At 50.1% G+C, this 27,660-nt stretch overlaps 2 protein-coding genes across 2 annotated transcripts in view; both read left to right on the plus strand.

Annotated features, from left to right (window-relative positions):
- Positions 1–27,660, plus strand: part of EGLN1 (egl-9 family hypoxia inducible factor 1) — a 595,298-nt gene that overhangs the window by 79,758 nt on the left and 487,880 nt on the right. The window lies entirely within an intron of this gene.
- RHOU (ras homolog family member U) lies at positions 9,774–17,201 on the plus strand. Its single transcript, XM_049831379.1, has 3 exons — positions 9,774–10,172; positions 10,988–11,046; positions 14,180–17,201. The coding sequence occupies exons 1-3, from the start codon at positions 9,839–9,841 to the stop codon at positions 14,633–14,635; spliced, it is 849 nt and encodes a 282-aa protein (XP_049687336.1). The 5' UTR covers positions 9,774–9,838; the 3' UTR covers positions 14,636–17,201.

The following is a 27,660-nucleotide window of genomic DNA, read 5'->3' on the forward strand; positions in this document are numbered from 1 at the left end:
ACAGCAGAGGTGCAGCGAGGGGCCATTACCCACACAGGGTGGGGCTGCAAAATTGGACCCCACCGAGGAGGTAAAACCTGCTCATGGCCTTTCCCTAATTATTATTCTCCTCACTGAGTATTCTCCTTGCTTGGTACTGCCTCTCGTAGGACAGATTTTTTTTCTTGCATTATCAACGCAGCTTAAAAGGAAACAGAAAACTCAGCAAAATGAAAACTATCACCACCAACAACAACAAAAAAATCCATGCAAGAAATATGGGTCTCATCCACTCTTTTGTTAATTAGCTTTAAAGAAAACAATAAAACCAGAAAGCAAAGCAAAAGCTGATGGAGGTAATTGGGCCGGGCTGCTGGGGAAGCAGGAGCTGTGGGAAATGGGGAGACAGCTGCAGAAAGCATCACCTTGCAGGCAGCCCCAGATTTCTGAGGTCTGCCTCTCCCCTGAGCCCCATTTCGTAGCAAATCAGAGTAGATGGGGTAATTATCGCAGCTGTGTTTTGGGCTGGTTTAAGAGGTTGTACTTTCCCAGCTGCCTTCGGAGTGCAATAGCAGTGGCAGGCAGCATTCCTGCCAGCACAGCCCAGCTAAATCCACCAAAACAAGCCACCAGCCAGCCTTCTGGAAGAACTTGCTGGGTGATTTTTGCCTGTTTGTTTTCAGTGACAAGTTTCCAAGGAAAACAGTAGCTTTTAAAACCCACATGTACAGCCAAAAAGGCTTGTGGACTTTCCCCCCCTCCTCTCTAGCAAATACTTTGCTGCCTCTTTTACAATGCCATTTCTATTGACGTAAAGCAAAGATAAGAAATGTTTGCCCGCGCTGCCTCGCTCGGTTTTCCATGTGTGGCTTCTGGCTGATCTGTCATGTGTCCCTGCTGAGGTCTCAATCCACTTTTGACTGAAAGCGCCTGGGTCCTTGCTTGGCTTATCATGCCGACACAGCTGGCAACCTATTAATCTCCTGCTCCCAATGCCTTTACTTCAGTGGGAAAGCTCTGGGTGCCTTTTAGTGGTTTGTATTTGTAGCTAACAGACGCTGGTGCTCCAAGTCCCTCGGTCACCTGTCCATGAAAACCTCTCTCCTTAACCGTTGGAGCGGGGGGATGTTCAGCATTTTTGTCCCTCTTGCTCCGGCACTCTCTTTCAAAGGTATGGAGAACTGTAAAGCAGCAGAAGTAGGTCTGAAGCCAGGATCACATTATCTACCAGTAATGCTTTGCCCTTGTTCACATCTTTAATTTGAGGACTTCAGGACGTCCATGTATCTTCTCATACATTGATAAACTGAGGCTCAGTTTTCACTCTACAGAAGGTTCCCTGTAGAGCTATGTTTCTAGGCACATGAATTCTGCCTTCTCCCTCCCTCCCCAGCTAACAGAGGACCCTAGTCTGGCAAGATTATCCAGCAAAGGACTCCTTCGAATCTCATTCTGTTCAGAAAACTGTTTTAAACAAGGCTGGCTGGTGAAAGTAAATCATCCTAGAAGGGTTTGCCTTATAGACCCATGTTGGTAGTACTGTTCCAGCAACTTTTTCTTTCTAAATCCAGCTAAATCCTCAGGCAGAGGGAGGTTTGTGAGCAGGAAAGCTGGGACTAGAATGGCAATTTCCTGAGCCTGGCCTTGTACACTGGCCAGGCGACGCTCTGGCTGCTAACAAAATAGTTAGCTAGGGACTCACAGGTAGAGACAGGACGCCTGAAAGGGAAAAAATAACTTATATTGTGGCTGGCTTCTACATCTGGTTATGTATACCTATTATGGCTGAAAAGTACTGGCCTGAAAACCTGGAAATTGAAGGTTTTCATCCCTTCCCTGAAAAAGGAGAGAAACATAATGCCTGGCTAACTGCTCTCCAGTATCCCAAACCTGCTTACAGTTCCTCCCCCAAAGCAGATTTCTGGTGGGGCGAAGCACAGCATGCTGAGAAGTTACCTGCTCCTCCCCAGCTGTGGCTGCCAGCACTGGGGAGCTGGGCTGGACTCGGTGCTGAGCTGGCTCAGCTAAGCTGGGGATCAGGGAGGCACCTGGGAGCCTCCGTGTACAAACACCCGAGCCAGAACAGTGCAGATTTGGATGGCGGGGTTTGCTCTGTACCAAGTGAATCGTGTTCTTTGCTTTCCTGCCTTTGTATTACCATGCGGTGCAGAAAAAGTCGTGGCTTTTCCCCCTCTGCTAAGCTGCCCCGGAGTCATCTGTGGCTGCTGTCCTGCAATGCCTGTCCTTGAAGTCGGGCAGCTATCAGGGAAGCACAGCCTGCTCACTTTCAATAAAACTGACACTTGGGCTGGCTTGTTCCAAGCCTTTCAATCCCCACCAAAAAGATCCTAGCAACTGCTTTCAGAAAAGATCTTTAAACAGGGAAAGGGAAAAGGTTTTTCAGCAGCGGCCATGGGGTTCTTCCAAGTTTGATACCAAGAGGAAGCAGACGGCTCCAAAAGCGATAACACTAGGGCCAATCGTTGTTTTTCAGACTTTAAGAGTAACCAACTAAAAATGCATGGGCCAAACCGTCCACGGAGGCAGGTCAGCACAGATCCATTGGCTGAGACAAGTTTCACTGGGGAAGGTGGGTGCAGAAGTGAGCACAGGAGCGTCCCTGCAGAGCAGACAGATCTCTCTGCCCCCCTCACCTCCCAGCACTGCTGACAGACGATAAGTTCCTCGTTAGGAAGGTGCCTGCCCCCCCGTGAAACATGGGCTCACGCAAGGACACGTATGGCCCAGCGAGAGATGCCCCCAGGGACATCCCACGGTGGTGGAGTCCTCCAGGGAGTACTGATCTCTGTTCACCCTGGCTAGTGACCATTTCAGCCCAGTTTAGGCATATTTTACAAGCACAGTAAGATATCGCTCAGCGCTATGAGGCTGTTCAGTGTCCCGGTTCTCTATGCCTAGGGGAGACACGGACCGTCCGCTCCCTTGCATTCCCTTTCCTCTTGCAATGTTTGCATTTGGGTTCAAGATGCGCAAAACCTGTGTCCTTCCACCCGCCTCATTGCTGACTGTCTCCCTCTACGCTCACTGCCTTGCCCCATCAGCCTGAGCTCTGGCTGCCTATTCCTGGTCCTCCAGCCAGGTCTGATCACATTAGCCTCTGTCACAACCCATTTGCAAACTGGGACCTTATTCTTAAATACAGCCCCGCATCCAAAATGCAAAGAGATATCCTTGCATTTGCTGTATCAGTATGTATGGGGAGGAAACCCCAGGTCTGGCAGGCTGCTTTGGAACTTGGCTCACCTTTGAAGCAGCCCCGAGGCCCGAAACTCTGGCAAAGTGAGGGGTTCAGGCACGGCGTGCAGGTGGGGTGCACGGAGGCAGGTGATGAATTTTGGTGCACATGCACTGCTGGGGTTCATCCGCATTCAGAGAGACTCTGGGTGTCTAACCAGGGTGAAAACAAAACAGACGCCTGGCATAACCCTGAGCGGAAAACCGATAAAGGTCTTTTAGCTTGTCTAGGATAAAGAAAATGTCTGCTGTACAGAAAATGCCTCTGAGATACAGACAACTTCAGGAACACAAAGTACGACACTGAAGATCGGGGTAAGAGTGTACATGGGAGATGGTGGATTGGGCATGAAAGCCATGGAGACCTACCTGCGGGGTCATGTGAAGATGCCCATAAATACAGGTCACCTCAGCTCAAGCATGGGTGAAGGGTGAAGAGAGTGCTCACAGCACTAGGACTTTGACAGCTGCTTTGGGAGTCCACCTGGGGAACTGGTGGGGTTGTGGCAGCTAAGAAAAACTAGTAAGGGGATTCACATATGGGCTGATGGGCAGTGTGGCAAAGAGCATCCGTGCTGCAGACACCATGCCTGTTTTGAGTGCTAGCTGCTCTGCCCTGGCTCCTCAGAGACATGTGTCCAAACTGAGCTGTCGTTTCTCTGCTCAGCTCTCTCTTCTGCCACTCTCACCAGCCCCACCAATGTGCAGCACATTGCCCAAGCATGTTTTCTTCTCCTCCAGCTTAGTCTGCGGATTTACCTCCATCCCTCCGGATTGTCTCTGTAAACTGGGGCTCCTGGGGCAGAAATAGCATGGCAGGTTATAAATCCCAGTGAGCAGGAGGGCAATGAAATGCAGTGTGCCGCAGGGCAGGGGCAGTTCCTTCATTCAGATGTTTGGCAAAACTGATATCTGTTATTTTTCTTACCGAGACATTTATCTGCCACCACCTCGATCTTACCCAGTGTGTTCCCAGCAGTGTCCAGGCGACCTGCTGGGGCCACTGCTCCGTTCCGGCTCAGACCCAGCAGGCAGAGCCCTGGGAAGAGTGGCCGATGCGGAGCAGAGCTCCCACCTCTGGTGCACCCGGAGGGGTCTGGGGCAGCCCTAGGGCAGTGAGAGGCTTACAGGACAAGCAGGCAAATTGGTGACCTTCACACAAAATACAGGACATGCAGCACTTTTCAGCAGCTGTGACTGCAGATCAGCTGAAAAGGATTTTGAAAGTGAGATAAAGGGCTCACCTCCCACCGTGGTTCCCCTGCAGAGGCACTGCAGATAGGAGGTTAGGGTTAATTTGTTTTCTGAATTAACCAGGAATTTGGGAGGCTTGAAGCAACTGTGCTTTGTTTTGGGGTTTTCTTTTCAGGTTTATCTCAACAATCCTTTTTGCCTGGGAGTTTTTGGTAGCCTCTTCTCAATCAGAACTTAGCTGGAGGGGTGGTGAGAGTTTATTGTGTTAATAACGTGTGCTGCTTACTGATCCCTTTCCCCAGGTAGTGAAAACTTCCCTGAGATCAATATCTCAGGCGATGAAAATGTTCTTTAAAAAAGCCCTGGCATATATTTTTTTAAATTTTTTTTTAATTACAAATCAAATATATAATAAAAGCAGCAATATCTTGTACTTTTCTAGCCCTTTTCTCTCCTAGTTCTCAAAGAGCAGCCTCAAAAGCACTTCTCTGGAGTCAGAGCAGGTCAGAGCCATCCTTTATACAAGCTGCCTTTTCTTTCCCAGGTTGTGGCCCTTTCTTTGCTCCCTCATACTTCCCCTTTCTTTTCTCCCCACCTCCCCTGCCACCGGCCAGCTCAGCTGCGTCACTGTGATCCTGCTCTTTGGAAAATGAAGGGGTGCATCACAGATGGGTTTTTTCAAGACCTTGGAGTTGCTCTTCTCAACAAAGAACAGGATCTTGGTGACAGCCCTGCAGAGCAGGCTGTACTCTTCCCTTGAACAAGGAGCAGTGCATCACGTCACGCTCGGAGTGTGCCGCCTCACTCCCTCGCCTCTCTCCGTGTCAGGCTTTTCAAGTTTCTACAAGAAAAAAAAAAAAGAAAGTTTTCATTCTACAAGGCCAGCATCCAGTTCATATTTTTTTATATCACAGGGAAAATGATAAGCCAGGATATAACAATGACCTACTTCACGTCTTGATAAAATAATTTCCTCTCTCTGCCATTTTTCTCAAAGAATAATATTTGACTAACGCAAGCATGTGAGATAGAGCAAGAGCTTTTCTGTGAACTGGCTGATAATGTGCCAAATTCAGCCCTGAGACAGACAACTGCCACCCTGTTGACCTACGTGGAGTTAAGCCTGTTTATCCCCCAGCTCAGAGCTCTGAAAACAATTGGGTTCAAACCTGTAAGATGTGTGTGTGTGATAGGGTTGAGGCCAAAAGCTTCAGAGACAGCGGCTATCTGTTACAGCATCCCTCCATCAATGCACCCTCAGCCCACCGCCAGCACGCCTGCCCGGGAGCTGCTCCGACTTGCTGCTGTGGTGCAAACGGCCCCCCCCCTCTGCAAAACAACCGGTTAGCTCATCCTTTTACACAAAAGGCTACTGTATTTGGTAGGGTACATTACACTATAGGGCAACCATGCAGCTCTGAATCCACTCACGCCCCCCTCCCCGAGCACAGAAACAATGCAGACCGTTATAGCTATCTCACTGGAGCCTACTTAGCTCAATGCATTGACTGTATTTGTCTACTGAAGGTGTTTAAAAATGTGCACGTGGCATTTTTTGCTCGCAGCATTTGCATGAAGAGCTTTCTCACATCATCTTTCAACTCTGTTCAAACGGATTGTCACCCAGCGCCTATCGCCCACCCTCTCACCTCCCACCTACAGGAGTTTTCCTTGTGGTTGTGCATCTTTTCTCTTAACGAATTCTCATCACAGCATTGATACGGGCTATGGATTCACCATTCGTCACTGCAAATAAGAAGCGACATTGCTCAGGCATCCTTGTGCCCTCAGGTGGGTCATGTTCCGTCCTGGCATCAGAGATCACAGTGCATCCGCTCATCTTCACTTGGCACACTGTCCAAAATGGACAGAAATTTATCTGCTGTCATGACACGCTTACCAAGATGGCCAAAGCCGACCAGCGTACAGTGTTTACTGTATTTACCGTCAGCATATTTACCGTAGGCTGACTTCCCGCATCACATGCCATTCCACAGTACTAACAAGGTACATGATTTATGGGATGCTGCTGAGAGCAAAATATAGTTAAAATTTAATTATAGTACTCCTTTTACTTCTTTCCTTGCATAAATGTGGTATGAATCCAGTCTGGTCTATTGATTTTCCTCCAACTTCTTCTTCCCCGAGGTGGAAAGTTGCTCTGGATTTCTAGAGATGGAAAACTACCGACTGCTGGGCTCTGGCAGGAGAAGGGTAACAAGCATCTGGGGATGGAGATGGAGACTCCTCTTGACAGCTCTGCTCCTCAGGCACAACGGGCCTTTCTATCAAAGCTCATGTGTGTGTGAGACAACTTTCTTGGATGCTGCTCGGAGCCTGAAGAATAAACTCCCAGAGGGAACTAGAGCGCTAAAAGCCATACCTTTTCCCGTTGTACGAGCCTTTTGTTAGCATTGCCTTGTGTCAAGATGCAGCTATGTATACGCTCAGAACCATGCAGAATAAAAATGAGACACTGGGCTGCATATGTGCCTCTGCCCCCTCCACAGAGCAGTAGGGAGCAAATGCATCAGACATAACAGCATCTAATCTCCATGCTCCATGCAGTCCTTCAGAAATGACTGAAGATGTTATTCCTTGTCTTGCGTAGATCCTGACTACCTTCAAAGCTGCACTGAAGCAATTTGTTTCCAATTCAGAAGAAGGGACACAAGTCTCTCTGCTGTTCACCCATTTTCCCCTTGGCTCAGTTGAAAAGGACCTATATCTATTTTTGGTACTGGGACCTGATTTTGATCAGGGATGTGATTTGTCACCTGTATCACTCCTACCCCAAGGTATGTGATTCAATGTTGAAACAGCATCGGTGCTTGAGATATTACCACACTGCAGGTAGCTTGGAGCCCCCTCGACCATTACAGCTGAGCAGCCATGCAAAGGCTTCTCACTCCTTTCAGGGAAACATCTGCTGGGCTGAAGCTGCCTAATACTGAATTAAACGCCGTGACTTTGCAGGCAGGTGGCTGGGGAGCACGTAGGCTTTAGGGCTCTGCTATGGAGGGAGCAATCCCAGGAACAAGTGTGGCAACAGGCTGCTGTGGTGGTAACCTTTCAAACAGCTGCAGCTGTTTGCAAAGCGAGCCTGCACCTACACACGTAATGTTTTTCCCTTTCCTGACAAGAATAAGCCATATTAGCGTTATCCCAGCACAACTGCATCCATACTCTGGGGAGTTAGCTGTAACAGTATTGTTAAAGCAATCCAGCTTTTCGAGGTAGACTGCCTATAGTTACACTAAATTAAAATAGAATACTTTTGTTCTAACCCAGGCATCCCTACAAGGACTTGCACCAAAATAACCAAAGGTACGAATTAAGGCACTTCTGTTATTTTAGTACATGCCTGAGCGCAAACAAGCTCCCACTCCAATCCTTCTGGCTGTCGATCCTGGCAAAGCTCAGCTGCCTGCGTGATCTCCTCTTCTCAGGCTTCCTCACAGCGGGGATCAATATATGAAAGCACCCAATGGGGAAACGCTTCTTGGTTGTAGCCGGGTGCCCTGTACGTCTGTCTCTGACACCAAGTCCGGTACTTGACAGCACTGTCTTTGTTCATTTAGGGGAAGGTAATTCTGTAGGACTGGGGAGTCCCACAGGAGGGTCGGTGGCCCCTATGGGTCTTGAGCACGAGGGTCATGCTGAGCCCCTGTGCTCCGCTGGCTGCTGTGCTTGCTCCCTGCAGGGAGTGGGTGGGTGCTGCCGCCCCGGTGCAGTGCTCCAGGCAGCCGTTTCTCCCCTACCCCTCCAACTGCAGGCACAGGGCATCCAACCTGGGGTCTTCTCGGCTGGGAGGACCTTGGCTCCGGCCCTGCTTTGGAGCGCCCAACATGTTGTCTAAGTGCACAAGGACCACGACCCCACGGAGAGCCGCAGCGGCCATTCCCATGGGACAGGCCTGGGCACACAGGAAAGCGAGATCAGCTGTACCGAGTGCTTATTCTCACGAGGCACGAGCCTCGGCAGGGCCTTGGGTGGTCGGACCGCAGAGCCCCAGGGTTTAGAGAAGCAGGAAGACGACAGCCTCGTAGGCCCGACATTTCCAGCCCCTCCAGCGAGCAAGGGACGGGCAGCGGGAGCACGCGCTGCGCTACGAAACCAGCTGCATCACGTGGGTTTCCATTTCGGTGAGGGAAACGGGGAAACAGCACTCCAGGTCACACTGGGAACTCGATGATGCTGAAAACGGTAAACTGGAATCCCGGCCCTGCCACAGACGTATCAGCACTGATTTGGGTATATTGTTTAAGATACCCGTACTTGCTGTCTGCAAAATGAGGACACTGACATCTGTATCCCGGGTTCTCCAGGTGGCACCGTTCATGTTTGTACAGTGCTGTTAAGATCCCCAGAAGAAACGCGTTAATGATGTTCCCAATTTAGGGCAGGGCCAAACATCGCAGCAGCCTTTCGTTTTCTGTGCTCAACCGCAAAACTTTCCACGGCCAACTTACTGCTAAAAACTTAGTGTTCCACCCCCTTTCCCACGCCACACGGCCCAGTTTACCCCTCCCCAGGCCCGCAGGTGGGAGCTGCCCACTGCTTCCACGGCGAACGCCCCGAGACCACCTGTCGCGACTATCGGCTTTCGCTATCCCGAGGCGGGCGAGGGGCGCCCCGCAGCCAGTGTGTGTGGGGGGGCCGGCTCGCGTCGGAGCTCCGCCGCTGCCCACACCTGCACGGCGGAGCCTTCGGGCCCGCCGGCGAACGCCGCTTCCCCGCGGCCCCTCGGACGGACCAGCCGGGCAGGCCCGGTTCCCTCAGGGCGGCGGTGGGCAGGGGCGAGAAGGGCGGAGCGCCCCCGCCGCGCCAGCCAATGGCGGCGGGCGGTTCGTCGCCGCGCTGTTGCGGGCGGGGCGAGCTGGCCAATGAGGGGCGCGCCCGCGCGGCGGCGGCGGCGGCGGTAACGGCAACGGCGGCGCGCCCCCTGCCCGCTCTGCCCCGTCGGGGCGGGCGGCGCGGAGCACTGTGGCGCCCCCTGCTGGGCCGTGCCGTGCCGTGCCGTGCGGCGCCGGCTCCGGCTCCGGCTCCTCCCCGCGCGGCGCTATGTCACGCGGAGGCGCGGGGCCGGCGGTCGGGACTCGGTAGCGCGGGGCGAGGCGAGCGCAGCGCAGCCGGGATCTCGCCGCCGCCGCCGCCTGCTCCGGGAGCCGCCACCACCACTACCACCACCACCACCACCGCCGCCGCCGCCTGCGCCCGGGAAGAGCCAGCAGCGCCGGGGCTGGCTTCGCGGCGGTCGCGTCGCGCCTGCCGGCCCGCCGGGGCCCCGCACCGTCCACCCGTCGCCGCCGCCGCCGCTGCCGCCGCGCCCCGCCGCCCCCCGGCCGGCGGCCCCGGGCCGCACGCCGCCCCCCTCCCCCGGCCGGCGGGGCTCTGCGTCGCCGCGCGGATGCCGCCGCAGCAGGAGGGCGAGGCGGGCTACATCAGCAAGCCGGTACCGGGCGGCTGCGAGGTGCCGCCGGTGCCCCCGCGTAGGGTGCGCAGCGGGAGGGCGGCGGCGGCTCTCGGGGCGGCGTTGGGTGGGCGCTGCCGAGCGGCGGGAACCGGGACCGGGGCCTCGGCGGGGACCGGAGCCGGGACCGGAGCGGGGGCCGAGCCGCGGCGGAGCATCAAGTGCGTGCTGGTGGGGGACGGCGCCGTGGGGAAGACCAGCCTGGTGGTCAGCTACACCACCAACGGGTACCCCACCGAGTACATCCCCACCGCCTTCGACAACTTCTCCGGTAAGGGCCGGGGGGGGACGACACGGGACGACCGGGGCGGCGGGAGGGGGGTGCTGCCGCCCGCGCCTCTCCCCGGGGCCGTGGCGGGGCTGCTCGGGGGGCGGAGAAGGTGTGTGTGGGGGGGTGTCCAGCTTCGGTTATTTTTTCGTTATTCGTTTCTCCGGGGGCAGGACCGGAGGTTGTTAGCGTTCCCCCGCCGCCGGCAGCACCGGCTGATGGACCGTGTGACGGAGCCAGGCGGGCAGCCGGTGTGGCGGGCGGCCGTGCGGGCAAAGCCGGGCTTTAACCGGGAACTCCCCGGTGTAAAACTTCCAGCTCTCGGCCCGGGGAGGAAGCGCCTAAAAGGAGAAAGCTTAACTACTTGCCTTGGGTCCTCATGGCGAAGGGCTGGGGGAGGTTCGGGGGTTTCTCCTTGGTGCGGAGGGGGGGGAGCGGGGGGAGCTTTTTGTGTCCCGGGCGTGTTGGAGACGTGCAAGAGGGGGATAAACTGAACCCTTTGGAGCAGAAAAAGGAGCCGGACCGCTCGGCTGGCTCTCCCCGCTGCCCCCCGAGGGTTATTGCAGTCACCCTACCTCATCCCTTGCGGTGAAATGGGTCGGAAAGCCCTGAAGGGCTTGTGTGTGCCCAAGTGTTAGCGATAGACTCCCTTCCCGCTCTGTTAAGTTGTTAAATCTAACCTAATTGAAGACTATAAGAGCTGAGGGATGATAAATCTTTCTTCCTTCCTTCCTTCCTTTTTTTTTTTCTTTAATGGAAAACGTGTAAAGTTGGACTCACCACACTCTTCCCCCCTCCCTCCTCCTTTCTCTCCAAAGCTGTCGTGTCTGTCGATGGCAAGCCGGTGAGACTTCAGCTCTGCGACACAGCTGGTCAGGTCAGTGAAGCCACTCATTTGATTTAAGTGACAGCGGGAGGGGAGAAGTTGTTGCGCAAAGCAGTCCTGCTAATGACTTCATGGATTTGAAAGGATTCCCGGCGTTTGAACTTCTTATTAAACTGCTATCGTTTTCACTGTTGCTTAACCCACTGCTTTGCCGGGTGTCTGGTGAAGGGCGAGGGACGTACTGTGCCTTCGTATCGGGGCTGGGCACCGGCTGCCGCTCTGCTGGCTCAAGCTGCTGCTCTGCTTAGCTTGACTAGAAAGGCTGAACATATTGGGGATTCAAGGGCCACCTGGTTTTCTCTCTGAGCGGTTGTCACTGTCTTTATTTTTGCTAAGTAACTGCGGGCTTAAGAATTCTGGTGTTTGGGATGTACGCATGCAAAGCATCCCCAAGCTGTACGTGTCTGGAGATAAGAAGAGAGTGTGGTTTTGAAGGGGCAGGATCTTAAGGGAGAAAACTGTCCTATAGGGAGCTGTCTGTGGACACTTCGTATTTGCCATTCCCGCCCCCTAAAAAAGTGCTGCCGCCCCAAAGCTGAGGCTTGCTGTAATCCACGTCCTGAAGAGTCGAGGGTGGCTGATGCCTCTCAGCTCCTAGTTTGCCCGATACATAAAAAGAGGCCATTTCTTACCGCGTTATATTTTCTGCAAGTCCCTGGCTTGTACCACCCTGAGCAGCATGCAGCACTGCTTGCCAGAGGTTGAGTCTGAAGAGCCAAAAGTAGTGAAGAGTATTTTGCTACCTTGCTGGTGTTTGAAGGCAGCGGGAGTTAGGTTCCTGTGCAGCTTTGTGGATCTGGGTCTACGCCTTGACCAAAACCACGCTGAAAAATCTCAGTGGCCTTAACATGCAAACCTATTTAGATGAGTTGTAACTGGGCGTCCTACTTAGGAAAGGGCTTTGAAGGGCTGTGCAGTCCTAGACAGCAGTGTCGGACTCCCATGAGCCCTACAAACCAAAGCTAAAATCCTACAAGCAGCCTTCTGCGGGTAAGGATACGAAGTAAAAGAGCAGAACCATGCCCTGATTTTGTGTCCTGCTGAAGAGTCGGGGTGGTACCGCAACAGCCTGGGCTGTGCGTGTTCATATCCAGAGCAGCGTTGGCAGGTGAAATTGCCATCGGGTGACAGCCTGTGGACAGGCAGCACCTGCAGAAACGCAGCCGCAAGCTGCAGGAGGGACGGGCAGGCCCAGTCACCTCTTGCCTTCGCTGCCGTTTAATGATCAAGGTGTTTGCTCTGGCTGCCCAAGAGTCACTGCCTTCAAAATGAAGGGGTTATCTAAACCAACAGAAGTCGTCCTGAGTAAAAGATCCCTGGCTGGATACTTTGGTAAAACTGCTGCCGTGAGATGGCTGCTGAAATCTGCAGCTAAAAGAGCACTCCAGGCAGAGGGAAATTGTATTTCAGCATCACCAGCCCGAAGAGGTGTAGAGTCCCCGCAGGTCACGTACCTACCACTGCAACTGCGGGAGTGTACTTGGGCTATAAAGGGCACTATTTTATCTCGGTAGAAACCCTTAAGATCGGGGTTTGGCTTTCAAACCCATTGAATCGAGCCCTTTTGAGGTTTCTCACGTAGCGAGAAGAGGCAATTACATGGTAAGGTACCTTTCTGTAAACCGTCCTGTCGTTCAGGGCAGCATCTCTCAGTAAATGCGGGGTTTCTCTCGAGCCAAGCGGTGAGAGCCTGGTTTCCTCTGAGGCTTAATCTGAGAATCAAGAGAGCTAATGAAGCTTGCTTTCTTGACTCGTGTTTTATAAATCGCTGTCTCTCTCGGAGATACTGCTGGAAGAAATTCATTCGAGCAGAACAAGACTTCTGAGGCTTCCAGGGGGCTTTAAACTGCATATCCTGGGCCTCCAGAGGCTTTAAAGCAAAATTTCATGTCTCGAAAATTAACATGGAACTTGCAATTCAGCAGTAAACTGCTGGTACCAGAGAGATGTTTTCAGCTGTGTGTGTTCTTTGCACTTTCAATTCAGAGCTTTTGAGAACGGGGTCCGTTTTAATTAAAATGTCACTGCTGCTGAGGCAAATCCTACCTGTTCAGGCTGCTAGTGTTACCCTGCTTTTATCCTGCTGTCAGCATAAAAGCAGCCTGCCTGGAGTTAACCCTTACTTCTTGCTGCATTCTTCGCTGAGGATCAGCTCGCCTTTGTTACCAGAAGGTGTTTGGCTTTCTTGTGGCTAGCTCCTGAAGCTGAAAAAGGGCCTTGCTTTGCTGGAGTTTGCAGTAAAAGAAAAGAAAAGGGGGGGGGGGGGGGGGGGGAAAAAAAAAAAAAAAAAAGAAAGGTAGCGCTGGGAGGCCTGTTTGCAGTTTGTTTGATGTGGCATGGGTGGGAGGGAAAGGTAAAGCTCTTACTCTATGCCATTGGCATGTTAAGCCTGCACATTGTGAGTCATTATTGCTGCCATCAGATTTAAATCCCTGGGCACAATGGCAGGGAAATTATTCCCATATCCTGTAGGATGTTGTTAAGTAGTCACCAGTTTAAAAGCCTATTCCAGGAAAGGTACGCTTGCTGTCGCTTGTCTTGCTCCGCTCTTGCCTGTCTCTGGAGGTCTGGAAGTAGGGGTGTCTGTTGGCAGAGCAGCTTTGAGGTACGCGGGTGCTCCTCATCGCAGCAGCTCACCGACTCACCCCTGTAAGAGCTGGACCTGTAGAAAGTACCTTCGCCCTCCCATACTTTGATTTTTGGCTTCGTCGCTCGTGAGCCGTAACCTGCTTCCCGCAGCATTGCTCCTTTGCTGAAATAGGGCAGAGGGCCTGTGTACAAAGAGCGAAAGAAATATTTAAGCACTTGAAACAAGCTGCGGTGTTAGAAAATCTCAGCTACGTGGGGAAGCCAGCACCTTTGTCCTGTGTGCCCGACGGTGGCAGAGTGCCTGATGGCTCGCAGCCATGCTGGGGGAGACCTCAGGCTGGGTCCGGGCGACTTCTGCTCCTAACTCTGGGTGGTCTGGGTGCTGATATCAGGGTGCCTCTCAAGAGGGCAGCGGCAGGTGATCCTTAGTCCCTCCCAACATCGGCGGCAGGCTAGAGCCGGGAGCGTTTCGGGGCGTCCTCCGGGGCTGACGTGCTCTCGCTGTTGGGTGCTAACGCGATTTTGTTCCCTGCAGGATGAATTCGACAAGCTCAGGCCTCTGTGCTACACCAACACAGACATCTTCTTGCTGTGCTTCAGTGTGGTGAGTCCCTCGTCCTTCCAGAACGTGAGTGAGAAGTGGGTTCCCGAAATCCGATGCCACTGCCCCAAGGCGCCCATTATCCTGGTTGGGACGCAGTCGGACCTCCGGGAGGATGTCAAAGTTCTCATCGAGCTGGACAAGTGCAAAGAAAAGCCAGTCTCGGAGGAGGCCGCGAAGCTCTGTGCCGAGGAAATAAAAGCCGCGTCCTACATCGAGTGCTCTGCTTTGACTCAGAAAAACCTCAAGGAGGTCTTTGATGCGGCCATCGTGGCTGGTATTCAGTACTCGGATAGCCAGCAGCAACCAAAGAAATCCAAGTGTAGGACTCCAGACAAGATGAAAAACCTCTCCAAATCCTGGTGGAAAAAATACTGCTGTTTTGTATAGGGGTTGCAAGGACCTGAGTGCTGCTCTGAGGAAATCGAATAGAGGCTATATTAGCTGAAATCTCATTCTGTGTCGTCCCGAGTGTATAGTATAGATCTGTATGTATGTGTATATGTTGCTACTGGATATCTCGGTTGCCCTTTCGAGGGTGGCAGAAGGATTCTTAGTTAAATAGTTGCTATAAATCAGGTCTGGCATCCAGTTTCATGACTAAAGCCTCTCATTAAGGAAGAAGAGCACCACGTGTCTGTGAGGGTAGAAGGATTTGTCCAAAGGATTCGACTGCTTGTGTTGTAAGGTGTATGTGACGGGGAGGAGCACACCAGAGGCCTTTGCTGCCCGGGCTTCGCAGGAGGAACGCGCGAGCCACGGTGGAAACGTAGAGCTCTGCGTGTGGACGATCAAAGGGAAAAATAACACTGTGCCTCCTAACTGACATTTGTAGCTTTAAAACCCCCCTCCTGCTCTCTTCTCCGTGTCTTCCCAAGCCAACGCTCTTAGGGATCGCTTTAAAAAGTGTATGCGAGAGGTGTAATCTATACACAAATGCCACGGTTGGAAAGGTCATGAATATACCTTCAGCATGCGGTGAGGGAACCTGATCCCTTACGGAGCTGGCACCTCGTTTGTCACCTCCTGACTTTGTGAAAGTCCTTTCTGTCCTCCTTCCCCTGCCCTTCCCAGGCAGCCGAGCGGAAGCCCGAGAACACGACCAAGCTTTAACTCGCTACCTCGAGCAGTGGCGATTTCCTCTGTATTTTTGCAGACATGACGACAGTTCATCTATTTCAGCTGAAAGGAATGTAAATGCTGTTGTGTTGGGGGGTTATTTTATTATCTTTTTTTTTTTTAAAGAGATGTAACAAATATCCATGCAGCACCATGTAAACCACATCTGGTTTTAAGTCTACAGCCAAGAATTTCAGGATGTCCCTCCTTACCTTTTAAGGCTGCTAAACAAATAACAAATCAGGCAGATTAAGATCTATATCAAACCGGACTCTAGAAACTGAGGCTTCTGTGTCCTCTTCACGATGCTGTTTTCAACCAAGTTAATGTTTCCCTTCTAAAGGCAGCAGTCGCTTGTGGTTGAATCTTGTCCAAGCTAGTAGTCGTGAAATTGGCTGAGGCCACCCCAAAAATTTAACTGATTTTTTTTTTTTCCCAGATCAGTACAACAGATTAACTGAAATGTGCCTAAAATGTAGCTGTGTGGTCAACGTAGTGCAGAGTTCAGTGTGACCTATTCTCTGACTAAATCTGGTTCCTACTAAACTAAGCCTAATTCCAGCCCCGGCGAGTTTGAAAGGCCTGAGGGATAACATGACTCTCTGCAAAAATCAGTATTTTAACTTATTCTGCAGAGGACATTTCATTTGTGCTGTCTGTCTGTCTGCCTTTTTATGGCCCTACCTACTTTTTTTTTCCCCTAGGTATTTCAAGATCAGATTATATATATATATTTTTTTTTCTTTTTCCTTTGGCCATAGCCTTGAAGTGACCTTTTTCATAGTCTTAAACTAAACTGCAGTGACAGAAAGCCGGAACCTTTTTTTCATCAGAAATGAATCAATGCCTGATATAAAGAAGAACTGTGGAAGCCATTTGAGTTGATAAAGATGACCACAGTTTACCTCCTGGCCCATTAAAGAAAATGACACTATGTAAATGGATTCTGGGCTGTATTGGCATAGGGTCCACAGGCAGTATTTTTTCCTCCTCTACAGCGAAATGAGTGCAGAATGGGTAATGTTCCATTGCTGAAAACTTGAAAATGGGATGGAAATCTTTACCTAGGGCCTGATTCAATAAAAATGTGTTGGCTTCTGCACTGGAACAGCCTGGAAAAACAGTTTCCATAGCACAGAAGCTGGATGCATTTAACTTGGTTGCATCTGGTTGGTAATGGTTTAATGTTTACTGGTCATGAAGTTAGCATCTGAGCCTTTATATTTCTTACTCGAATGCTTTGACAGGATCTCAGATATGCAGTCATACCGTCATCTTGGAGAAAAACATAAAGCCAGATTTCTCTTGGGTGCTTTGCTCCTCTGAAAAACGGTCTCAGTTGATCAAAAATGTGGGTTTGGGGAGGAGACAGGCTTGAATCTGATCAGCTTCCATTTGCAAAAATAACAAAATTTCTTCTGCAAGATCATACTGCTTTATATCATGCTGTACTGGAAGCAGTAGGTTATATTTTATAAGCAGCCTGTTTCATAGTCTGGAGTAGCATTACTTTTAAATGTAGCCAGCTGTGACTGTTTCTGAAAATGTGATGTATATACAACTTGTTATAGCCCTTTACTAGGTGTGTGTAAACTGAGGTCTAATAACTTTATGAATACTGCTCTACATGGGGCTACACAGGGTCTAGGTTTTAGAAATATTACTTTGAAAATCAGCAGTATTTTATGAGCGCAAGTGAGGGGGAGATGTCTCTATGTAGTCTATAATCTGATGTGCCTTATTAAAAAAACACCTCTCTTCTGTTTTCTAAGTGTAGGCTATATTCCGAAAGAAATATTTCATGTGAGAATGATATAAATGAGGTATTTGGAAATAAATTCTGACCTGTGTACGTGTCTGCCTCTGCTGCCCGCTTGGGGAGGCTGGAGGGCAGGCTGGCCGTGCACCGTGCCGATACCCGGCGGGGAGGGGGCAGCTCCCGGTGCCCCAGCAAAAAGCCTCTCGTTAAAAAATACAGACTTTTTCCCGCGCTGCCCCGCCCCCAGGGAGCTGGGCTGGGTGGGAAGGGTGTGATGGTGGGCTTTCTGCCTCCCCGGCAGCACCGCAGCCTCTTGCTGGGGCCCTGCGAAGTGCGGGTGGGCTTGTTGTCCCTGGCTCCCAAAAATGGGGCGAGCAGCAGGAGGAGCACGGTCCGGCCGGGGCGACACCGAGACCGGTGCCGTGCGTGCCTCGGGGGTGCCAGAGGGCATTTTTGGAAAAGCGGAGCCCGTTGCCTCTTGGCACCAAGGGTCTTGTCACCCCCTCCCTGGGTCCTGTCCCTCATGCCAGGGCTGAGGCATGCGAGGCTTGAGGTTGTTCGTGGCCATGGCACAGGGGCCTCTTCCACCCTTGGGTGCCGTGACGGCTGCCCTGGGACCCCTGGGCATCCCTGTGGAGCCAGTGGTCCCGCTAAGAAACTGGTCCAGAGAATCATTTAGGTTGGAAAAGACCTTTAAGATCATCGAATCCAACCATCAACTCAACACCACCATGCCCACTAAACCATGTCCTGAAGTGCTTCGTCTACACGTTTTTTGAACACCTTCAGGGATGGTGACACCACCACTCCCCTGGGCAGCCTGTTCCAATGCCTGACAACCCTTTCAGTAAAGAAATTTTTTTCTAACATCCAATCTAAACGTCCGCTTGCGCAACTTGAGGCCATTTCCTCTCATCCTATCACTAGTTACTTGATGGAAGAGACCAGAACCCACCTCACTACAACCTTCTTTCAGGAGGAGCTTTGCTCTGGACAAAGGTTTGTAAACTGTGACTGTTGTGTTTGGTTTTTCTGTGAGCAGAGTGGAATACCGGGATGCCCTCCCATGTTGCCCGTCTCTCAAGTCATAAGGCCAATGTCTTTTCAACCATCAAAACGTGTGCAACCCGCACAAAGTAGAGGAAAGGAGATTGATGTGCTGTTCTTTTTGCCCATGGTCGGTTCCTCGCTTCTTTTCTGCTTCGTTAACTGGCGTGCTGGGGGCTACTGGGAAGCTTGTTCACCTGGTCATGCCTGCAGCACAGCCACCCTGCCCAGAGTGCCCGACCCACCAGCGAGCTCCTTTCTGGTGAGTACGTGGTGTTGAATCCCCGCTGCCGTTGCTGATGCCTTCGAAGAATCACTTCCACTGGGTTCGTGCGCTGGGCGGCGTGAAGTTGGGGTGTGCTCGCTGGAGACCGAGTCACCCCACCTTTGCACGCTGACTTTGCAGGAAAAGGGGCTGCACTAGCTGAAAAGCCCAGAACCCGCCGTTGCCAAATCCTGGCGCAAAAATCTTTCGGCTACTTGTGGGGCGTTGATTTTCTGCTGAGGCAGGCTGCTGTCTGACGCATCCCGACATCTGGACAGGGCTATGTTCAGGTCCTCCTTTACGGCGGGGTAACTCTCTGCATGTGTGTGCTGCCGTGATCAAAAGGCTCCTTCAGCTGCCCCGCTTCAGATACAGGCTGGGCTGGCAGCTGAGCCTGATAAGAACGAACCGAAGTGAGCTGGCTGTACATAAGGTTTTCCAGGAATACTGAAATCGCTGCTGCTTTGTGATGGATGGAAGTTCCCAAGAGAGGATTTTGTTTTCTTTCACATCAAAGTGCTCTGGGAAAAAAGTGATCTTTTTTTTTTCCGGTGGAAAAAATTGTCACCTTTACCATTTTCCCCCAGGTATTTTGTGCATTGGACATACCTCTAGGGTATGATTGAGGGTTGCCTAGAGCTGAGACATTGTCAAATGTGGCAGTTTTGGGAGAGGGTGTCTCTAAGGAAACTTCACCCTACTTTTACTTTGCTTTTTATTTTCTCCCTAGGCAGCAGTTACTGACCACAGGGAGGGAGAGACTGCTGCAGGGGGTGGCCTTTTTTATGACCGCATGCAGCTGACGTAATGTTGTCACACGTATTATGCTTAAACACTGAACCTCACCAAAGCACGTGAGCGCCCTTACAATTGAGCAACCTTTCTGAGCTCTAGTAGATAATCGATGTGCTCAGAGTTTTGTCCAGAAGAGACCTCTGTCAACTTCTGCCTTGAGTGTTGCCCTGGCATGCAGCAAGGTGGGGAGAGGGGAAAAACCAGCTACTCAGGGTAGTGAGACACTATAAACCTCAGAAGAACTGGCAAAGGGACTCCTGGGCAATGGGGATTGATAGAAACTACCTACTTTAGGCATAAGCAGATTAAAAGCCCAATTACAGAAATGGATGGGGAAACAAACAGCCTCGAGGAGGGCTGTTAGGTACAAAAGTACAACCTTTTCTTTAGGAAGTTTCAAAGCTGCGGTTAGCTGGAAGCTGGGAGGAAATATCCCTGCACACTATAGGGAAAAATCACTCTGCATTTGCTTGGTTCTTACACTCTCTTCCCAAGTACCTCTGCTGGCTAGGGACAGCATGTGGGATGAGGTGGACTTTTGGCATCAACCAGTACGGCCGTCCTAACTTACTTAATGGTTTTGAAAGAGCGGGATGGGTTTCAGGCGAACAGCAGGGCCCCAAGATCCAATAGGACCTGCTGAAGCTTTAGCTTCCCACATTGCTGGCAGCCAGTGGGAAGATGTAATGGGATGAGGGTTGTTCATTGCCCATTTAGTGCAGTCCTCTATGGTATAAGCTGGGGAACAAACAGTTGTGTAATTCGATGAATTTTACCATCTGAGGCAGAGTATTCTTCAGTGTAACCAACTTAACTTCCCACACTGTTTTAACAGGATGGATAAATCAGTGATGTGGATAAAAAAGGCATAAAGCCCCAACTCGGACCAGCATTTTTACTTCAGCCCCGATTTTTTTAATTGAGCCAGGGAAATGTGTCTAGAGGAGGAAGCCTGAGGAGCAGCCCTGCTGCTGTGCAGGGGACTGCACCGATCTCCTGAGGAGCACAGAGCAAGGAGACCTGGAGCAGACACCCATTCAGAAGCTGGTGGTGGGTGCAAGAGTCTCCCCACGTGTCTGTTCTTCTTCAGGTCTGTGCATTTAGGTCGGATCCCGATCTTATTATTTGGAGGCAAAAGAGGAATCATTTCACCACGGTTAAGCAGAGTTGTAGGCCTGTAAAGCTTTATGTAGCCTGAAAAAAACTCAAGCAGGGATCCCCGTTAAGCTTCTGGAGTTGCAGGTGTGCTGGTAATGACATTGCCTCTACATGGCTTTCTCCCCCGAACTTCACTGGGAGGGATGAATATTGCTCCGCTACTGCTGCTCAGAGTTTTGCTCCTTTTGGTGGTCCCCTGGGTCCAGCCCACCCACTTCAAGTCCTCTGTAAATTTTAGCCTGCCATTTCTGTGCATAAGCATTAATTATCCAAAGCAGCTAGTTTTTGTGTCTGCCTCACAGACTTACGTAGGAGTCCTTTGGTTATTGCTCATCAGAGGACAGCCTTAATCACTTGGCTTATACAATCCCAACCCAACACCTCTTGCAAATCATTTTGCTCACCCTTTCTAAAAAGTGTGTTGTCATCACCGATCTCCCCATGTACCTATCCGATTTTTCTGACTCCTGGTCCACAATTTATTCAGTTAACTCCAAACATCTTTTTAAAATCCTTCTCTCTGGGATGGCAATTTTAGCAGCAGTGACCTAATGGGGTTAATACGAATGGGATAAATATGCCATGGGATAAAGCAGGCTCCTTGTCCAGAGAGCCAGTGCTTTTCCTGAGACGGTGGGATGTCCCTGGCCACGTGTGTGTGCTGGGGGCCCTCCGTGGCCACCTCACCTGTGTCCCTGATGCCGGCCCCTGTGGCGGTGCTACTTGTTAACAACAGCAGAAAACTGGTTCTAAGCGGAAATGTGACTTTAATGTTTCATGTTTCCATTTTGAAATTGCTGATGGAGTGAGAGCTGCATGCATGGAGTCCTGTCTTCTGTCCCAGCAGGCACTTGGTCTTCCATGGTTCAGCGGGGGTAAAAACACCATGAAACAGCTTCACCGCTTTCCTCCGCCTCACTACACCTCGTCGTCTTTTGGTGGAGGAACGCCGAACAGGATTTATCTGAGGGCAGTGCTCGAACAATAGCCCCCCCCCCCAGTCTTCTTCTCTTTCCACGGCCACCTCTCCCCCCGCTCTCTATAGGCAATTTTCTCATTTATTTTTAATTCAAAATGGTGCATTGCCCGAAGCCTGGTGCTTAGCATTTTTCTGCTCCCTGTATCCCATTCTTCCGTCTTTTGAGCTCTGTCATGGCCTTTCCACATTTTAATTACAAGCTCAGCAGGCTTCAGGCTTCCCCGTTCCTCAGGGCTGAGCAAAACCACTCCGTTTTCTTTTCCCTCATTTTCGTGATCTGCCACAACCCACCTGGGTGAATCTGGGGAGAAGACGGGCAGCGTATCGCAAAGCAAAGACTGAAGATTGGGAGGTGATAGCAAGGGGGTAAAGTCTCTCCTGCTGCTCGTTGTTGGGGTGGTGATAAGGCAGCGCATCGCGGGGCGAGGGTGCCTATATCTGCTGGGCTACAGGCAGAGCCCTGGCCATTTTCAAAGGGCTTTGAAGTACCCTCTGACAATCCTCTGGGAGATAAGAGATTGCAGGGAGAGGAAGGCGTTCCTGGAAACAGTTTCAGCAGCACGTATTTTTATCTAGGCTGGACAACCCAGAAGGAGGCCAAAACCTGGGCTGCTGACACCCAAGAAGATACGCAGGGATTCAAGCAGAAAATGCAAAGTAATGTGAAACCGTGGGGTTTTAAAGTTTAAATCAATCATTTTTCTAGCATTTGACTTATGCCTGCAGTTGTATGAGGCAGGCATTGGTGGGTACGTCTCTGCCTGGTCCTTTCAGTATCTGCACGGAGCTGTTATTCGTGAATTTGCCTTCTCCCTGGCCGATGCCATCTGCCCACGCATCTGCCCAGGACAGCCAGCCCCAGAGGTCCCACACCCACCGCGTAAAGAAGTATTTGTTTTTCTTTGTTTTAAACTGAGTTCCCGTTCGTTCCATCACGTTCGCCATAGCTCCAGCATTGTAGGAGGTGGTGAAGAGCAGTTTACAGGTAAATAGGTGTCCACGTGAGCAGGTAAATGACAGTGTGACTTGATCTACTGCCTTTTCTGTTTTGTAAACTACTGACACGTGGATCAAACTTTACAACTCGGAGAGTGAGTTATAAAGCAGGCATGTTTATTTCGGCACCAGGTGCAAGGGGATTTCTCCTCAAAGCTTGCACACTGTCTCAGCAAGCAGCCAGATATTTATTACACCAAAACATACATATTCATAGGGTTACACAATACAAAATATACATATGTATAAGTTGGGGCGGGGTTAGTTCAAAAGCTTGTGTCAGCAGTTCTAAAATGTTTATGTCGTCTTGCGCAGGCTCAGATCTATCTCTGGTGGTCGTTTACTTCTTCCTCTTCTTCTGTCCTCTAAATGAACTTTAGTTAGTTCCCTGTATCACTACCATCGTATTTGCTTTTTTTCCTCCCCAGCTGCACAATCCCAGCTTTTTTTAGTGTCTCCTCATAGGACAGTCGCTCCATCCCCTCAATCATTTCAGTTGCCATCCCTCTGGGTCTCCCCTAGCCCCACTGTCCCACTCCCAAGGGGTGGAGAGCAGACGGGCAAAGTCTATGTCCCATGTTCTGTTCTTCAGCACTCTTCCTGGTAATGTATTATTGGTGGTGTTTCAATAAGCTTTGGTGTTGAACCTTGTCAAAAACTTTCTGGAAATCTAGCCATATCATGGCTCTGGGACCCCCATTGCCCCCCCTCTCCCCCCCCAGCTTGCCTTCATCTCGTAGAACTGCAGCAGCTTTCCAGAAGGATTTCCCTTCAGAGAAGGCAGACTGGCACTTTCCCAACAGACTGTGTTGTGCATGTGGCCCATTATATTACTCATTATTGTAGCATCTACCCTCCACGTGAACATATGGGAAATAGTCTTTGTTGTGAGAGCAGTACAGCACTGGGAAGGAGAAAGTGCCCAGGGGTTCCTCTGATCCAAATTCTTCTATGGATCTGTGATCTTACCAAGGATGAAAGTCAAGTGACTGCTTTCTGCATCATCACCTCCATCTGGAGGACACGGATAGCGAAAATTTCCTGTTGCACCAGAGTACTATAAGGCTCCAGTATGCTAGGCCAGGATTTTCAGGTGCAACACAAGTCTTTGGCCACTTTGGTGGGTAGCTCACCAGGTTTGCTGATCACCGACCCAGTGGAAAGCAAGTCCCTTTATCATTATTCCAGGTCTGACTGCACAAATCCCCAGCTGCATTTTTCCCTTAGGAGGGCACAAATGCTTGAGGTGTCTGAGATGGGAGGCAGAGCAGCAGTGCAGAATAATATTCTCCTGCTAAAGTGCTTCGGGAAAGGAGTCTCCATGTCCTTCTTTAAGGTAGAACTTAAAACTGACTTTGACTCACTGGACAAATATTTTGTGCTGAATGTGTCATTTGCCCAGTTGGAGTGGAAATTCAGTAAATTTTATCAAAATGACATTGAAAATGTTCCCATAATAAACTTCGTTGTGAAAGGCACTTGTGAGAATGTAATGTTTGTGGTGGGGTCACAGAGAGCAGATTTGGCCTAGTAATTTTAAAATATTCCTAATTTTGTGGCAGATTGTGATCTCAGGCTTTCAGCGATATACATCTGCTGTTGCTTGACATCAGGCAATGGGGATGCTTGATAAACTGTTACTCCAGGCTAGGAAAAAATGGAGTATTTGGATAATAATGGATATTATTATAACTGCTGCCTTTCACAGGAAAATACAAAAGAAGGAAGCATGTTGGACCCTAACCTAAGTTTTAAAGAGGTGAATCTCCTCCTTGTCGCATTGGGAGCTTAATGTAAGGATGCAAGGTGCAGCCTGTAGAGATGATCAGGCATTTTACCCCTGAGAATCTAGAGAAGCAACTGTTACATTCAATGCTTTTGGGAGCAGCAACATCAAAATAATGATGAGAAACGGACAGGAGGGACTTGGCAAACTTGATGACAGAAGGATGCCTTGATAAGCACCGCTATTTTTTGGGATCCAGTCCAGATTTTTGGAGTTCTTCATCTAAAACATCAGTTAAAGCAGTCACTAAACCCTTTTAAGTGCCCCAGATCGGTCCTAATTGGGACCAGGTTGCTCTGATGGGAGGCTGTGTTCAGTGGTAAGGCTTTCTGGCGTGAACCAGGGCTGGCCGACCAGCAAGCAGCCCCAGATCCTCATCGATCTACCACAGTTCAAAGTGCATCGACATGTCACAGCAACTTTCTTATGGGTTCTTTGCATCACTTTACAGCTGAGAGTCTTAACATCTATGAGTCTTGAAATTTTGACCTAGGCTTTGGACGCAGAAGACCATGGAGGAGAGAGGGATGTAGGGAGAGAAATGGCAGCAGGCAGGGTCAGGGCTGCAACCAAGCAGTGCCCCAGGGATGCCGGGGCTCTTTGTGGTCCTGACAGTTGTCGTTTCTGTAATAAACAGGATAAAAAGGTGTTTGGGGCTGGGGAGTGCTAGATCCTCGGTCCCGGTTTAACGCAAGCCCCCATTTGCTTTGTAGTCCAGTCTATTGGCTCCAGAGCAGTGTTTCCACAGTGAGGACAGCAGTTGCTGTGCAGGTTCCCATTCCTTTTCCCCTGACGCTTCGTATTTTTCACCCAGGCACTTCTGTTTCTGATCAATTAGCAATCAAGGTGGCAAAAAGATAGCACAATCTGGTGTTTACAAATAGCTTCGTCTCAGTGGGTGGAGCACAGTGGAAGTTCTCAGGACGCGTGGCCCATAAAATGCCCATGATGGAAGGGCTTGGGGTTGCTTTTTTTTTCCCCCTTCTCCTTTTCTCAGCCTGGTAGGCAGCGTTACTCCCAAGAGCAGTGTTGCTGATTGATCATTTCCCCAGGTGCTGCAAGCAGGCTGGGACTTCTGCTTCAAAGAGTAGTGCATTGGCTCACCCGTAGCCAACATGCCTTGCCTTTCAAAAGCGAACCCTTGAGTGGGAAAATGTGTAATAAATGGAATAGCAGCATTGATGGTGCTCATTTGGAAAAGGAGATAATCTCCTTTGTTTGCACTACCACATGTTAACGGGTGAAGCATCTGCGACATTTGCTCAATAAAGCTGGCCCTGGATTTGTCTCCATTGCCTGGAAAATCCCCTTTAATCTTGTGAAACGCTATCACTGTAATAAGAAGTGTATCATGACTTGCATCACTTTGCTTATTCCCCTCTATTGTCTCGATCCGATGTGGTGCCAATTTGCAAATATTTAGCTAGATTAAAGCATTAGGCTTGTATGAGGGGGAGAAGCATCATGTAACAGGAAGAGAAAGAGAAGAGACAGAATTTATCGTATAAATGTGATTCCAGACACCTTTTACTCAACACTTAAGTCTTTTGGTTTTACTTCTCCTCCAGTAAGCTTTGTACCCAGGCAAGTCAAACCTTTCCCCTCCACCTTTTATAGCTGCTGATAAAAATTAGATGTTGTTTGGTCCTTTTGGGCTGCATGCTGCCACATTAGTTAAATAAAAAACTCATTTATCTGTGACCCATTTGGCTGTGCTTGAAGGTGGGAGTGCTCTGGCTGGGTAGCTGAGGAAGGCCTTAGCTTTGTGTGCTTTTCTAAGCAGGCAGATTGGGCTGCTTACGCAACGAGCCGGGGAGTTTAGGTGAAACGAAGAGGGAGAGAGGTGGGATTTTCCCTTTGTGGTCTGGTTCTTTGGCCTGCAGACTCAGGTCCCAAATCTGCTCCCGGTTACACTGTGTAACTCTAAAGTAACTTGATTTACAACAGCCCACTCTGGATTTAACTCCACGTAATTGATGGCAGAGTCTGGTCCTTATTATTCATTCTGCACCTAGCCAGTTTAAAGGGTCAGGGAAAATATCTGAGGAACAGAACTGCCTTTGATCTTTGGTTTAATATCTCTGCTACATTTTACATACACAATGAGTTATCGTGGCCTTTTGCTAAGAATTGTTCAGCAAGGAGTGGCATAAGAGTGGTCCCTGGGATGGTGAGGAAGCTGCTGGGACATGTGAAGTTTAAAGTAGAAATGGGTGAAGGAACAAGACCCGTTTCTCCCCCTGTTATTCTGACTAATAAGGCTATATGCAGGTAGAGGAAAATAGTTAGTGAATACACATCCTCTTTATTAGATCTTTTCATTTGAAATTGTTGGTTTGCAGTGTCGCAGAGAATGACACTGCAAACACCAACACTGTCACTGTAATACATAGTGGGGTAGTTGCACCCAAGAATTCACATTTGCCAACACCTGCGCTACCTAGTCGTTAGAATATTCGAAGTATAGTGGTAAAAAAAAGATAAGACATCTCAGTTCACAGTTTGCACATGCCGGCTTTTGTGACATCGGTGCTAATATTTAATTTCACCGCTGAATGTAACAGGAAGTGTCAAGAGGGTTTCGGAGAGGTGAGACGTATATCTGTAACATCTGTTCCAGGTACTCACCAGGGCCCAGTTACTCAGTTGTATTTGACGCTATCTGAGCATAACTTGCTTTTCTTCTTTGCTTTGCAAATCACCTGTAGCAAAACAACGGGATGGAGACTTGAGAGGCGCTTTTCAACACCACTCATTACGAGAAGCAATGCAGCGTGGCTTCCCCGGCGCGTCAACAGCTCAGGTTTTCCTTTGGAGACCCATCCTCTCCAAATCAAGTTATCAGCCATGCAGAGCAACCGGTGGTTGGAAGGTCAGGATTAGCCCACAGAGACCGTTTAACTGGCTTCCAGACATGCCAGCAGGTCTCCAGGCCAGCCAGACTGTGGTGCCTGCTATGTGTTTTGGGGGATCAAAGACCTCTGCTAGAGCTGTCGGAGTTTGTTAAGTCAGGTGCAGACTGCGCAAATGAATTTCTAATGGTCCAGGGACTCAGCCCTTGACCAGCAAGGTGCGAGCGAACACGAGGTGGGAAGGAAGACGGCACATAAGCACACAGGGTCTGCTATAGGGACAGAAAGCCTTAGGTAGTGGAAGGGATTGGCTTGGACTTCAGAAATGTTTTACTTTTAAGTCCCTCCTCCTGCTTAAAGAAAAATAATTTGCCTTCTATGCTGAGATATCTGTGGGGGGACCTGTCTGCAAAATGGTAGTGTCTAGAAAAAACTATCACATGAGCATACATTCTCAACAAATTCCTTGAATTGTGATACTTACTGATCAGAAAAGGAGTTTGTCTTTATAGGCTGTTGCAGACTTTCAGTTGAATACATGCAGGGAATGAAGAGCACTTCAGATCTATATTGACATTTTTATCCAGCGGCATATAAAGCACTGCTGCCCCATAAAAATTCAGTATATCTGCTGTCTGTGTGCAAATTTTGTCTGCTTT

This window comes from Accipiter gentilis, chromosome 28 (assembly GCF_929443795.1).
Source record: "Accipiter gentilis chromosome 28, bAccGen1.1, whole genome shotgun sequence".
Classification (NCBI taxonomy): Eukaryota; Metazoa; Chordata; class Aves; order Accipitriformes; family Accipitridae; genus Astur; species Astur gentilis.